The sequence below is a fragment of the Corvus kubaryi genome, unplaced genomic scaffold (assembly GCF_017639235.1).
Source record: "Corvus kubaryi isolate FWS band 111438036 unplaced genomic scaffold, C.kubaryi_AGA036_p1.0 split3-73, whole genome shotgun sequence".
Lineage (NCBI taxonomy): Eukaryota > Metazoa > Chordata > Aves > Passeriformes > Corvidae > Corvus > Corvus kubaryi.
In genome coordinates, this window is record NW_024582091.1 from 32,876,990 (window position 1) to 32,891,979 (window position 14,990).

Consider the following 14,990-nt stretch of genomic DNA (forward strand, 5'->3'; position numbering starts at 1 on the left):
GTGTAGGACCTCCAGGCATCTCTTCCCAATTGTCTCGACTGTTGACAGCTTCTGCAAGTTCAACCAGTGAAAGTGAAGGCATGGAGCAATTATGCAAAACTTGATCTGTGTGTAACAGGAAAGCCATTTGGAAGCCTCATGGGCAGCGAGGTGCATAGCAGAGTGCACAGTGGGCTCTGCAGCTGCATCTTGAGATTCCTGCTCCAAGACAAGACCACTGTGGTGATACACTCATGGAAGGAAAAGGAGGTTTATGGTTTCCTGTTTGTTTTGTAGCTTCCTCTTTTCTTTCTTGTCAGCTCCATTTTGGAGCTTTTGCTGTTGCTTCCTCTGTGCCGTGGTAGCACCGAGCCCCAGCCAAAGCCCCACTGCCGGACACAGCGAGCCTCATCTCACCTCCCACTGCTGTGCAGAGCTGAGGCTCCTGGCACTTGCCAAGTGCCCCGAGCTGCACTGAAGGGTTGGCAGCTTTCCAGCTGTGCCAGGTGATGCCCTCTGCCAGCCGTGAGGCTGAGCACCCCAGCAGCAGCTTGTCCAGAGCCAGGACACCTGGACTGCTGCTGCTGATGGGTGAGGTGATTTCCTCCTCTCTGCAGGGAGCTGTGGGCACTATCGGTGCTGCCAGCCTGGAAGCTCCTGCCCCATGCCACATTTGGGCTCCTGTTTGCTACTCATGCCACGTGGAGTCCAGAGTTTGTCCCCTGTCTCTCTGAGCACCTTGTAGGTTGTTGAGTCCTTTTATAGACAAGCATTAGGTGCATGGTTTTGCATGCTCATTTTATTTCTAGCTTTATGGGAAAAGTTAGTGGGACTTATCTGTATCTACTGGAGAGAAGTCTGTGCTTTGATTTTTAAGTATGTCAATTCAAACCTGATATTGGAAATATTTATATGGACTCAGCTTTTAAAATATTACAATATTAAAAAGCCTTAAAGGAATAAACAGAAGTTTCCCAAGAGCTGTTTGGTAATTTTCAACTAGGAATGTATTTTATAAAGACCTTGACTGTGCTGCAGTCACAAAGACACCTTGCCAGTTAAGATTTTCCCCATTTTCTTATGGGTACCTATGCTTGATAAAACCATCCCATACAGTGGTTTTGCTCCATACAGTGTGACAGCCGAGGAGAAAGTTTTAAATTAATTGACTTCAACAGAGGATTGATGGTGTAAGAGCTATGCTTTAGTTTGGACACTTGTTCTCTTGCCACAGATCATAACTGTAGAAGAAGCTAAACGACGCAAGAGCGTTTGCAGTTACTATGAAGAAGAAGATGATGATGATACTTTGCCTATCTTAAAGCATCACAGTTCTCTCCTGGAGAACATGCACATAGAGCAGGTATGGCTGGAAAACCCTCAGGTTTCCTTCAGCAGACAGCAGATGTGGTGCTGTCTCTGTCGAGTGTGAGAAGGAGAACAGGCTGGGGCAGTGCCTGTGTTGCTTGTGTAACCATTTCCCTCATTCCCTGCTCCCTGCCCAGCTTGCCCGGCGCTTGCCCGCACGGGTGCAGGGCTATCCGTGGCGCCTGGCATACAGCACGCTGGAGCACGGCACCAGCCTGAAGACTCTGTACCGCAAGTCGGCTTCTCTCGACAGTCCCGTTCTCCTTGTCATCAAGGATATGGACAACCAGGTAAGGAGCGCTTGTTCTGGGGGGGTGGAGCTGAAAGGGAAACATCATGAAAAGTGATCATTATGAAATGCTACTCATACTGTGAAGTGATGTCATGCCAAAATAAGACATTGGTATATTCTTTTATATTTTCTACTGCCTAAACTTGAATTACAGCTGCCAAGTACTTCAGCACTAATAAAGGCTTTAGAATTGCAATGAGTGCAGTAGTGCCTTTGGAAGAACCTCTCTTAGGTATCTCAGTTAAGCTGTGACAAACAATGCCTCCCTGGAGGTCTCATTCTTCAGTAGCTCCTAGAGTCAGCAATCCTGCTGCCATTGTTGCGATCTGGCTTTTAACTTGCAGAATACAGAAGATGTGGAGGAATACTTGCACATCTAACACACTTCACTAGTTGGTTCTTCTAACATGAAAATCAGCTCAGTTGATCTTAGAAAGTACTTTGAAATGTTTGGGATTTTTTCTCTTGGATTTTGCACTGTCCACAAAAGTAATGTAATCATTTTATTCTGACAGATATTTGGAGCGTATGCTACACATCCCTTCAGGTTTAGTGACCATTACTATGGCACTGGTGAAACATTCCTCTATACATTCAGTCCACATTTCAAGGTAAGTGGGTGTTCACTTTCTCAAATAAGATTTTTTGGGTTCCACTTCTAAAACATTTATGAGATTTTTATGAAGACAGCATGTTTGAGTGTAGAAGATGTGCCAGATGTTGATGAATGGAGTTAATCATTCACTGCTTCAATGCAATACTTTAAGCAGAAGTGTCTGTAATTATCTGAAGAGAGGATAGTCTGTAAAGGTGAGGAGAGGGTTTTAAGTAGATTGAAGGGGGAAGCAGGAAGGAGTTAAGGAGTGAACTGTCAAAGATTCACCTTGGAAGGCAATGATATCAAGAACAGAATATAATTTCATGCATTCTTAGGATCACAGTGACAACAAAACAGAGATGAGTGCTGCTGAAATACCCCTTAATGCTCATGGCTTCTGCACGTTTTCCGTATTGAACACATTGTTCCTTTATAACAGGATACCACTTGATTTAGAGAGGGAAGCAGAGTTTCAAATATGGACTAGAGTGCCTTGTTCATAGTTTTAAGTATGTACTGATCTTTTACTTTCTACCTTACCTTTTCCCCTTTCAAGAACAAAAATAAAAGATGACCACACCTTTCAGCTGCTAAGAGTAGGTGCCCAGTAGTTTGAGAGTACAAGAATCCTCACAGTCCCAACATATTCGTGTTTTTTCCCCTCCTCAGGTATTCAAATGGAGTGGAGAGAACACCTACTTCATCAATGGAGACACTACCTCTCTGGAGCTTGGAGGTGGAGGGTGAGTGAGTGTTTGGTTTTCAAATCATATAGCCAACTTTTTTTTTTAAATTTTAAATGGAAATAGGGACAATGGTAGGTGCAATAAAAACTTACCAGTAAAATGGCTGACCTTACTTCTAGTAAACTGTTTAGAGAAGATACCTCAGCAATCTGATTTCTGTTACAGACTGAGAGCAGTTTTGTTTGCTTAGAGTTGCTTGATGTTAGGCAAGTAGGGTTTGTTGCAGAGTTGTTTTGTTAGTTGGGGTTTTTTTTAGCCAGGAACAAAACAGATGTTTTGGGTAGATATATCACTCACTGCTGAAGAGGTTTGTCACTGGAAGATAATCCCTAATGGCAATTTTGCCATCAGTTTCTAGGGTTTATCACATAGTCCTTACTAAGTTTTTTTCTGTTGATGCACAGAGCAAGAATACAGACAGGGCATAATCAGGTCATGAATTTCAAAGGTCAGTAGGTAGGAAATCAAGGGCTAAGGCTGTACAACCAACTAAAGCTTATTTGGAGGTTGCACCATGGGACAGCTAGGCATGGTTTGCATCAGGAGTGGATAAACTTCCCTCCTCCTTTCTAACCAGAAGGTGCTCTGTCCACATCCAGACAGCCAGGGAAGGGACCCCAAGGTCTGTGCCCTGGTGTAGCCACAGCTGGCAGTGAGAGCAGCTGGGTGGCCCATGGGCTGCGGGCACTCACAGGGCCCTACGCACTGCTCCACTCACTGGAGCAAACAAAAGCAAGGGGACTGCTCCACGAGCTTCTTGGTGAGTGCTTTGCCAGGACTGAGCCCTTTGCATTTGGCCTAAGAGATCCTCAGAGTCACTTAGATTCCTCCATATCACTTCTTTGAGTGTTTATACAACTTTCAGTGTTTTTACTGTTCTGTATAACACCAAATTTGTTGTGTATTTCCTTTCTAGTGGCCGGTTTGGTTTATGGTTAGATGCAGATTTGTATCATGGGCGAAGCAACTCCTGCAGCACCTTCAATAATGACATCTTAACTAAGAAAGAAGATTTCATAATACAAGATGTAGAAGTATGGACATTTGAGTGAAACACTGACTGCCTTAAGGACTGGATCCATTAGGCACTTAAAAGCTACCCAGAAGGTGCAGGCTGCCTCACCACATTACACGCTTTTTCCTCAAGTTTGTACCAGAGCATGACTACGCAAAAAAACCAAACAACCAACCCAAGAAAAAAAGAATTGGTTTTGAGAGGCAGTAAGACCAGTAAGAGATCACTCTGAAGTGTTTTTTACTTCCTCTTCCAGCACTCTTCCATTGAAGATACAATGCTTATGAAAATGTTCATGATGTATAAGTTGAAAACTTTTTATGTAACTGTGAAAAAAATCCTGTGGAAGAACTATAACTGTCTAGTACATTCCATGTGTATTTATGTTCAACATGCAAATGCTGACCAAAAATAAAAGGTTACTTTACCAAAATCTACAGCATACTATTTGTCATGGAAAAGAATCAGAAATAGGTGTACACAGCACTTAAGGGAACATGTTTTTAAAATTATTTTATTTATTGTTATTGTATAATATATTTTTTTTGTAAATGTATTAGCTATGAGGTTTTTTGTTTAATGTTTCAAATCACATTTTGATAAATAATTACTGTTGAGGTAGGTTTCTTATGCATTGGCATTTATTCTGAATCAATTTATTTGATTTCTGAAGTTAATTTTTATACTTTTATTTTGTAAATGAGATTTGGTTTTCATTATACCCTAATTAGAGGGTTTGTTTTCCTGGCAGAAACACTTGAGTGCATAATTCTGTTTTCCTTTCTTTTCCTGAAATGAGGGAGAATGTGGATAGTACCTTTTCTTAACTGTGCTGTCACATTCCTGTTAATAGATTACTATTTTGGCAGTGTATGGACACTGGGCAGCTGCCCCCTGGTGTAGACTTTATCAGTTCTGTTGCAGTCCACAGAATTGGGATAGCATGCTCTGAGCACCTGCCCGAGTATTATTTGACTGTTTCCGAAGGACCTTTCTAAGAGAGAACTGGTTTTTTGTATCACCACCAAGTGATTCAAAATAAGCCACCCACTGTGCTTTTATGAGCATTTCTCTACAAATTGAAGAATTTGTTAAGGAGAAAATACAACTGAGATTTAGAGAAGAAAGTTCTTTTCCTAACAGGCCAGGTCACGTTAGTGTAAAACTTGCTTTCCTAATAATTACGTATATAATTTCCTTTAAAAAAAAATACTTCAAGCAGCAGTCTGGTTTAGGATTTGACAGCAACTAAATATTCTTGTTTGTTTTTCATGAAATTATCAGATACTCCCTCCCGCCACCAAAGCTGAAAAGACTCTATATTACAAAATGAAAATTTTGGTAAATGGAGAGAGTGTGAGAGAGGACTGGCAATCTTCACTGTTTGCTAATGAATTCTGCTTTGCCATTAAGCTGTGGTTTTGTTTACACAGTCTGGGCCTAACCAATATTAGGGCGCTGTCCTGCCCTTAGACTTGAATGTTTCATTGTCCTGAGAAAGGCAAGTTTTAGAGACAGTAGTGTGCATTAAACCAGTACAATCTAATGTTGGAATATTATTAACTGAGCAATACAGCTCAATTTAGTTACTGCTCTTTCCTTTTTGAATAGATTAAGTAATAATTTAAAAAAGCCAATTGCTTTTCTTTCAAAAGCATTTCTAAATCTTAATCCTGCACAGAAGTTTCACAGTCTAAAAAAACAATGCTGTACACAGCCTGTAACACGCTGCACATGAGCTTTTCACACTTCCTTTCTTTGTGGTCTACTACAGCCATATATAAAGTTCTTATTAGTAATGCTTTAAAATATTTTGGAAGTTGCTAACAGCATAATGCTTTGAAGATACCCAGAATATCTAACACTCTTTGCTCTTTTAAATGGTGGCAGAAGACCACTTAGTAGTTAAAAAAACCCAACCAACCAAACACCCAGCAAAAAATCCCCACAACAAACAAAATGAAACCAAGTTCAACATTTTGCATACATTTCACTATTGCTACCTACAACTTACTCCATTATATTATCCTTGTCAAAGCATATCTAAACGCTGTGGTCTATATTCAAAACAGTGTTGTTCAATCAAAATTCTGTGACCCTTGAAACTATGAATATTGAATATATGTAATGCAGTGCTATCACAATATTTTCAATAAAGGAATTTATGCATTCAGAAACTTGTTACAGATGCTTCCTCTTTTATTCACAAACTTTAGAACATTTTAAAGATTAAAGGATACAGCTTAAGTTACAGGTTATGCTGACAAATACCTGTGCCACCTCATAAAAAGAGAATTTCAGCAATACTGTATCTTACAAACACAGATAAGGAGGTTGGAGATTTTGGTGGGGTTGGTGTTGGGATTTAGTTGTTCTGTGTGTGTAGTATGGTGTGTCCTAAAAGAGAGCTGTGTTTTGAATTCACTCCGACACAGACAATGACAAAGCGCTAAGAAATGCCAGAAAACAGTTAAACAGTTGACCTGGCAGCTCTTGCTGCTATTCTCAGCTGTAGTGAATGACATGTATCCCCTCATCTTTCTTGGCCAACCCCTTACCAGAAGTCAAATGTCCACATGCATCATTTTTGTATGCACCTTTTTCATATTTCCAAAGTGTTCATATATATTTTTATGTCCAGCCAAGCAAAGATGTCTTAAAAGTTCTTGAGTTCTTGGGTTTTATTGGTTTTCATTGTATACAGAAGTGGCATTAAGAGAAAACAAACTACAATTACGTGTGAAATAGAAGAAGTGTGCTATCCATGAGCCTTGCTTTGAGTGAAATGGCAGTAACAACTTTCCTAAAGTAACTGGAAAATTATGGTCACTAGTAATTTTTCTCTCAGGGAGAACAAGAGCTTGTTCTTGCAACATCAACCATGTGTTCCTTCAGTGCTACTTGGATACAGATTTTTGATTCAGGATGGTGTTCAAATGCACACTCACAAATCAGGCTTGTCAGTACCCAAGTAATAGCAGATGTTTTATTTGGTGCTGGTTTAAGTGCAGGTTTTGTGTTGGATGTTTTGCACAAAGCTGGCTTTAGAGCAAAGGAAAATCTAGTTACTTTTAGAATAATCCTAATTTTTAAACTCTAAAAGATTTGATTTGCCTGTTTGTAACAGAGAAAAGGAGCAGGTTAGGTCATTGCAAAGGGACTGCCTACCACTCTGCAGGTCGGCACATCTGGCAAGTGAGCTGCTTCAGGTAGAAAAGCCAACCATGCCCTGTTTGTACAGGCACAGCTTGCTTTAAAAAAACAAGCATTTTTTAAATTCTCGGTCTAAATTTTTCATCTCAATACCTTTTTAAACACTGTAGGCTGTCATCTGTGGGACAAATACTCTGCCTTTTGAGCACAGAATACACTTAAGTTGCAGGGTCAGTGATTCTGCAGCTCTAGTCTAATGAACGGTGCAAACGATTTTAAATACAAACTATTAAGAAAGCATTTTTAGAAATTGAAGGCTAACTACCAGTTACCAATACCCTCTGTTAGCTTCAGAAGCAGTTGGTAGGATGAGGGTGGTGAGGCACTGGAACAAGTTGCCCAGAGAAATTGTGAATGCCCCATCCCTGGAAGTGTTCAAGGCCAGGCTGGATGGAGCCTTGAGCAACGTGGTCTAGTGGAAGGTGTCCAAGCCCATGGCAGGGGGGTTGGAACTAGATGGTCTTTGAAGTCCCTTCCAACACAAACCATTCTGTGATTTTATGTAATGTCTTACTTTGACTGTGAATTAGTAATAGCTGTCATGAAACAATTTCGGGGCTGTCAGTTTATGCAGTTAAAACTAATATCAGACTTTAGCCCTCACTGCTGGGAGTGTAGAAGAAAAAATGTAAACTCAGAAAAATCTCTGGAATTGCTCTAGTGACCCTGAACAAACTGCAACAGTGCTGAAAAGGTATTTATTTGTGCATACATACAAAAATCCAAGTAACTTGAAATATAGGGGCAAAATGTCTAAATTTCTCAAACGCTTTTCTTGGTTTGTATTGATCAATGAATTGCTGGACACAGCTTTCTGGTGAAAAACGAGAAAGATCCAGCGTCATAAGCACTTACTATCTTTCTATCTGCCCTCTTTACTGCGCGTTTGGTTTGGTTTGGTTTGGTTTGGTTTGGTTTTTTTCTGCGGCAGTTCAACTTCTAATGAACTCAGGAGGCATTCACTTGGTTTTGTTCCCATTTTTTTTTCTTTTTTAATTTTTATTTTCGGTGAAAACCTTTCGGCGAGGCCGGGGCCAGCTCCGCGTGTGCCCGGTGGGCGGAGCCAGAGGTGCCTCCCGGGCCGGGCGCTCCACCCTCGGCGGGCGGGGCGCCGGGACCGGCGCCGGGACCGGGGCCATGGCCACGGCCGGGCCTGAAGCCTCGGGTGCTGCTGCTGCCGCCGCTGAGGGGAGCGAAGCCGGGAATGGCGGCCTCGATGGCTACGTCAGGAAGTGCGTGTTCTGCAGGATCGCCCGCCGAGAGGAGCCGGGCACGGCGCTGCTCCCCTGCGAGGTGGGTGAGGGGCGCTCGCCCTGCGTCCCTGCTCCCTCACGGGCTGGCTCAGGGCTAAGGCTGGGCGGGGGCGCGGCGGCTCTGAGGGCCCTCGGCTCCTGCAGGGACATAGCGAGGAAACATGGCTCGGACGGAAAACACCGTGCCTTCCGTAAGTTCTGGCACAGCAGCCGGAAGCCTCAAAGCTGGCGCTGAGGAATCCTGACTGCGGAAGGTCAGCAGCGGACGGGGCACCGTGCCTGGGTGCTGCCTCCAAAACCCTCAGCTTTTGTTGCTAGTTGGGTCAGCTGTGGTATTAGGTATCGCATCGATACGGAGAACACGGACATTGACCGACTCTGCCAGTGTCCTCGTCCTAGTCCATTTTAATGTGTTTGCATCCTTTTTTAGGATGAAGACCTTGTTTGTTTTAGAGATATAAAACCTGGTGCCCCCCACCACTATCTGGTGGTGCCCGTGAAGCACATCGGAAATTGCAAAACACTGAAGACAGAGCACATACCTCTAGGTAAGGCTGCAAGTGTGTGCTTAACCTAAAGGAAAAACATTTTTCACAGTCTGAAAGAGGGTGTTGTCAAGTAAACTACAACTCTGGACACGATTTGTAAAAATGGAAATAGCTGATGTGAGTGTAGATGGGGACTTACCCTTTATGGGAACTTCTGTCTGCTGTTCTAGAATGGCACATTTTTTTGTGCAGTTCTGGAAAAACATTGCCCTAGTGCATGAAATCGAGTCTGTTTGCATGGAGTATAGATGCCTCTGCACTTTGTTGGAAGTACAGCTTTATTTTTAAAGCATTTATGTGCTGCTTCATTATATTTTCTTAGATATGCATATGCAATTCTAAAAGCTTACAGAAGAATTTTATAAAGTGTATACCTTCAGATAAGTGCTGCCTTCTTTGTCAGGAAAAAAGGGAGAGACCGATGAAAAAGGGAAATGGTGTTCCAGAAAACTTTAAAAATCTTTGAAAAAATAAAATTCTGTAATGTTGAAGCCATGATTTATTGTTGCTAGGTTTATTTAGCTTTTTTCCTCTCTTAAAAAGACATTGTCCTGGAATTTGTTTCACAAGATGTGGCTAGCTAAGTGTGTTGAGTAACAGGAGAAACTGCAGCCATGAAGACATTCCACCTTAGGGAAATCTACATTTATATTATGCAAGAAAAGAGTTATAATTGCAGTGTGCAAATCTTGCATCACTGTATTTCTCTCTCTAAACATAGGGTGGTTTTCTCCAGAAAAAAACTTCTGTATGTATTTGGCTTCAAGACAATTCACAATTCCTTTGACTTTTGCCTTAAGTTTTTGTAATAGGGTTGCTGCATTTTTCAGTGATAGAGCAATGAAACCCACCTGGTAATAAGTAAGACTGACAACTTTATTTTAATTTTAATTTATGTATCATCTCTGAAACTTACTCCAGGCTTCACAGGACCTGGAGGTCAAAGTCCTGTAGCTGTGTAGATACAACACTGGATTTAGTGTAAAGTCATCATCCTGACCAATCAGTAGTTGTTGTTTTTTTAATAAGGGTGTGGTGATAGCATGGCTTTGGCCGAAGTTCTTAGAATAATATAGCACTGAAAAGCATTGTGGTGTGGAAGTTGGTATCAGTGGCAATTTTCAAGTAAATCATTGCACACACTCTCTTGACTGTCTTTTGTTTGACTAATAGTAGTTACAGTGTTTATATTTCAAAAAACCCATGTCTGTGATCTCAGTGTAGATTAATCTATTGAAGTTAATATTCTGAAGAATACCTTTTAAAAATAAATTTTATGTGTTTTTTAATAGTGAAGAGAATGATGGAAGTTGGAAAAGCTGTTCTCCAGAAGAATAATTTTAGTGACTTGAATGATGTAAGGTATGTAATAGAAGCCTTCCATCTTTCTGTTGAGTGTGTTTTTTGCTTTTCAGAATGCTACTTTAGAGATGGTGGCAGAACCTGCACTGTGATTTATGGAAGAAATCAGTTCTACATTCAGTTATTGCATGAATTCTCAATTAAAATCTGCTGGCATTGAATATAAACTTTTTTTTCTGATCAAGTTCTGGCACAAATTGCATTCTAGCTCTGAGATTCTTTCTTGAACACATCTTGGAATAAGGAGGGCACTTGCTGCACATATGCTTTAAATCCTAGATGCCAGAAGAGAGGTAAACTTTGGCCTATTGAAGCAGGGCACTACCCTGTCTTTCAGTCATACCAGCATTCACTGGATTTTGGTGCTGGACTCTTTGGTTTAAGGCCTTTGATAGCTGAAATAAACTGTAACATAATTTAAGCACTGTAAAGAAATAGTTAGCTTGGCCTTCATGGTTAAAATTGATAGTTGGCTTTCCAGCTGAAAACTAGATAGGATACATTTAAGGTACTTTTTCTTTTAACTCCTCATTTTAAAAATGTGTCTTAAATACACATAATATGAGATGTGAGGGAGGAGGTTAATGGGCATCTGAAAAGCTTTTTCTGTGGTGAAATGAAAGGGCATGTTTTTGTTCTTGCTTTTATATACAATGAAAATGTGATGAGGTGTTAGTTCTGTGGATCCTGTTAAATAACCTGTGATGTTCCACTTCTTCCTGAATTAACGCCACCACTATCTTGTACTTTTCCTTTTCTGAAGAATGGGTTTTCACTGGCCTCCCTTCTGCTCGATACCCCACTTGCATCTTCATGTTCTGGCTCCAGCCAGTCAGCTGGGATTCCTCTCCAGGCTCTATTACAGAATCAATTCCTACTGGTTTATCACGGTAAGTGTAATGCAGGTGAGCTTTACTGTAGGTTTTCAATTATGAGCGGAAAATGCCATGTCTTTCTAACCTTTTAACTGTGTCCAAAAATTCTCTGACCATTTGTTTTTGTTGTTACTTTAATTCTCAATTACATGTGTTTTGAATTAACTGTTTGAGAAAAAATAAAGGTAAAACCCTTCATGCTTATGCTTATTAAGGGGAACGGAGTGCTAATAACTAACAGCAAACAGTACAGTAGTTCTGGATCTTGCCTGAAGCTCAGGCTCTGTGATGTGCATCTGTGGACACTTTGTAAATAGTTGGGTTTTAATATAAAAGGATATATTCAACTGTGATGGTCTGTTTGCACATACCCTGATTAATCCAGTGTAGGTAAAAACATATCCACCTAATGATTGCATTTATCACTTCATGTGGTTTTTCTCATCTTGTCATCTTTAGACTAAGCCAAGTGCCTGCTTTACAAAAATATTTTACTGATTTACATCAGTAAGGATTAGCAATGAGACTGAACTGACACTGATTAAAGCACTTTGAAAATCTCTCTCTTGATCTAAACCTCACTCTCACAGCTTTGATACAGCAAAGCACCTGTCCTTGCAATGTAGCTGCAGCATCCTGGTATCACTGCACATCCCCAAAATCAAAAGCTTCTTACTTAAAGAGAAGAAACATGGCTTCTTCACAGTGGGACCTTGCTGAAGATCACACCTAGCTCAAGAAAAGCAGAAGTGTCTGCTGTGTTATTGAGCATCTTACAAATATTTGTCCTTCAAATACATATAGCTATGTAGTTTTACTTCTTATTATCTTGGATTAGTTCAGGCAGAACCGTACTAAGTCTGGTTATCCAGTATGGATCCACTTTGGTATTTTGCCCTGTTGTCAAGCTGGAAAATGTTCTTGGGTTGGTGGTGGTTTTGTTTTGGTTTTTTTTTTTAATTATAGTGTCTTGAATGTGGTACTTCTATGAATGCAAAACAGGATTCAGGTAATATAATTTTCGGTTTCTGCATGCTTTATGTAGCTTTATTTGTAAATAAACTGCAGTAACTACTGAAGTCCTGTTGAGTTGCTCCTACCTGCAGTAGCTGATTGCATTTTTACTCTCTGTATTTAAAATATGCCAAACTTGAGCTTTTCACCTTTTAATGTAGTTCCTTTGGAGATCTTAATAAAGCCCCAAGCACTAGCTCAAATGAAAAGATCAATTCAGTAGGACTGGCAAAAAAAGCAAAGGCTGACAGTAAACTGATCTGTTTCAGAAGTGCCCCTCTTAGCCTCCACGTGCCCAATCTGGTTTGCTTGTTGGCTGACTTCCTTCTGCCCTGAGCCTTCCTGAGGGCTGTGTGAGCTGGTGCTGTTAAATGTAGGAAGTACAGCTGTCCCAGTTCTGCCCATGATGCATAAACAGCCATGTATGATGACAAAAGTATGTGTTGGTGCAGTGACGTAACCAAAGGACGAGGTAATAGCTTGTGACACGAGCCACACACGTGAACGCCCTCCATCCCTCAGCAACGCTCGAGGCTGGTAGGTGATGAGAGGTCACAGCACGGTGTTCTGGAGTGGCTCACAGAGAATCCCAGGTCTCACCACTTGGTTGTTCCGAGCAGTGCTGTCTTCTGAGGTCTCTAAAGTCACGGTGCTTTAATAGATCTGCTGTTTATTTGCTCAAACCTCCTCTAACCTCCACAGGTTATGTTTCCTCTTCTGATCACCTCATGAGTGTTTGGTGGAAACTGGGAGTCTGCTGTTGAAAGGAATTGTTGTTGTATTCTGCTTCTCCTGTACACTTTGTCTGTAAAAGAGAAAAGCAAAGGCTTTGTTAGTGTCACTGTTTTTAAAATGGAATTTTCAGTAAGCTAAAGGCCCATGGTGTAGTTAATGCATTGCTTTCTCTCTTTTATAGGCTGAACAGCTGATCGAGAGACTGCAAACTGAAAATGCTGCCAGCTGAAAGCTTGTGTCATTTGGTCTTCAAGCTCTGAATTAAGGTTGCACAGTTTGATGTTGCCAATAATATCCCAGGATAAAAAAAGCTTTAGTTCCTTATGAGGAAATACACACAGAATTTGTAGCTGCCAACCTAATTCTTCTGTTTGGATACATCAGTCTGTATACTTCCCTGGCAATAGCGTGATGTATTTCAGTTACAATTTTATATTTGTGTATATACAGCCGTAATACACACACACACATGCACACAGGCAGAGAATTCTTCCTATTAAAAGGCCAAGTGTAGCAGCAGAATGTATTGCAACCAAGTCAACGAGTTAAAACTAACAGCTTGTGAATGGTACCAAAGGGAGTATTTGTTGCAGAATCAAGCTTTCATTTTCAAGATGCATTGTTCTGGGATTGCAGGTAACATTTCAAACATTTGTTCCCATCTGCATTTGTATGATATGTTACTTATGCCTAGTGATGAGTAGGTGCATTGCTGAAAGTACAGTACTGACTTCCTGGTGCTAAACCACTTCAATGTTACCTGCCCTGTTTGCATCACAGTGACACAGTAAATGTCAATACAATGCTGTATAACCGAGAATATGGTTTATGTGTAAATAGACTTAAAGATTTTTTTTCCCTCTTATGTGCACAATATTTGAAATTAGTTACTGTATGTTTACAAAGAACGTGAAGAGTTCAGAAGAACAGATTTAATATACTGCTCTTCTGCATGGCAGTAGACAGAAAAATCCAGATTTTCTGATCTTGTTCTCACTGGAAGTCCCTTGCAGATTACTAATGCCTTGGCCAAATTTGGATTCTAAATGGAGCAGTAAGAGAAGTTGGTCTGAAACACTGTGTGTGTGTGTGTCAGACTTACATAAGAGCAATGTGATTTGACTTTGGGATAGCAGGGACTCAGCCCAAAATTGGAACATGCCAAGTGTCTTACGGAACCTGCTGAACATTTGCTTTTGCTGCATGACTCTAATCAGGAATGCTATCGCTTGTTTTTCAGTACCATAATAAGGCAGACTGGAAAGTTAAAACTCCAGAACACATGAAGTGGATTTTGTTTGTTCACAGAGCATGTCTTGGTGCCAAACTAACCAAGTGCCCTTGCCTGATGCATTCAGATGCAGCTGAGGTGAGAATGTCTGTTGCACCTGAAAGCTTCCCTGAACATAATATTCTGTGTTTTCCACGGATCCAGCACCTGTTGCCTTAGTGGTACGATGTGTTGTAATGTTCTTACAGTACTTCAGAGTCTGTACCCTTCTGAAGAACAGCATTTTCTACCTGGGAGAGTTTACACCTCTCTGTCTGTAAGATTATCTTCCTAATGTCTTGTTACTGTTATTAGTGGGCACTCACATGTCATTTGCAGCCCTTTAGGGTTTTAATTTGTTAGGTTTGGTAGGAAAAGTGTAACTTAAAGCCACTGAACTTGGACTGTGCAGTAGATGAAGAGGTTTGAGCTGGCTTCTAACTTCATGAAATACCTGAACGTTAAGGATTTTCAGGAGTTAAAACTTACTGTGTTCTGATCTGTAATTAATTTATGTAACTATACTGAACTGTGACATAATGTAATATTTAAAATACCAACATGAACTGTTGTCAAAAAGGATTAATAAATGCTAATCTTGGAATGATTTTCCAGTGCAGTGGAATAGTTGACTGTGGGGGTTGACCCTAGATAGCCCTTTGCTCGCTCTTCACCCCTCACCCCAGTGGGATGGCAGAATAGAAAGACCAAAATGAGAAAAC

At 40.8% G+C, this 14,990-nt stretch overlaps 2 protein-coding genes across 6 annotated transcripts in view; both read left to right on the forward strand.

Moving 5' to 3' along the window:
* The window catches only part of NCOA7 (nuclear receptor coactivator 7), an 86,102-nt gene extending 79,927 nt beyond the window's left edge, over window positions 1–6,175 (forward strand). For all 4 annotated transcript variants that reach the window (XM_042016328.1, XM_042016330.1, XM_042016329.1 and 1 more), the window contains 5 exons: window positions 1,214–1,342; window positions 1,485–1,637; window positions 2,155–2,250; window positions 2,907–2,980; window positions 3,900–6,175. In XM_042016328.1, coding sequence (XP_041872262.1) covers window positions 1,214–1,342; window positions 1,485–1,637; window positions 2,155–2,250; window positions 2,907–2,980; window positions 3,900–4,035 — 588 coding nt within the window. In that variant the 3' untranslated portion in view covers window positions 4,036–6,175. The remainder of the gene's footprint in view (window positions 1–1,213; window positions 1,343–1,484; window positions 1,638–2,154; window positions 2,251–2,906; window positions 2,981–3,899) is intronic.
* A 2,126-nt stretch (window positions 6,176–8,301) lies between these two features.
* HINT3 (histidine triad nucleotide binding protein 3) lies at window positions 8,302–14,876 on the forward strand. Of its 2 annotated transcripts, XM_042017466.1 has the most exons (6): window positions 8,302–8,504; window positions 8,895–9,012; window positions 10,305–10,374; window positions 11,138–11,264; window positions 13,180–13,264; window positions 14,239–14,876. In XM_042017466.1, exons 1-5 carry the CDS (start codon window positions 8,349–8,351, stop codon window positions 13,225–13,227), a joined length of 519 nt encoding a protein of 172 aa, XP_041873400.1. In that variant the 5' UTR covers window positions 8,302–8,348; the 3' UTR covers window positions 13,228–13,264; window positions 14,239–14,876. The 2 variants fall into 2 exon arrangements, with proteins under 2 accessions (XP_041873400.1, XP_041873399.1); XM_042017465.1 differs by having other exon boundaries at window positions 13,180–14,876.
* The last annotated feature ends 114 nt before the right edge of the window (window positions 14,877–14,990 follow it).

Bases quoted from the DNA above. Each gene is read 5' to 3' on its own strand.
- HINT3 (XM_042017465.1), top strand. From the start codon at position 8,349: ATGGCCACGGCCGGGCCTGAAGCCTCGGGTGCTGCTGCTGCCGCCGCT. The intron at 8,505-8,894 runs GTGGGTGAGGGG...ATCCTTTTTTAG, and splicing joins CGGCGCTGCTCCCCTGCGAG to GATGAAGACCTTGTTTGTTT. The intron at 10,375-11,137 runs GTATGTAATAGA...CCTTTTCTGAAG, and splicing joins AGTGACTTGAATGATGTAAG to AATGGGTTTTCACTGGCCTC.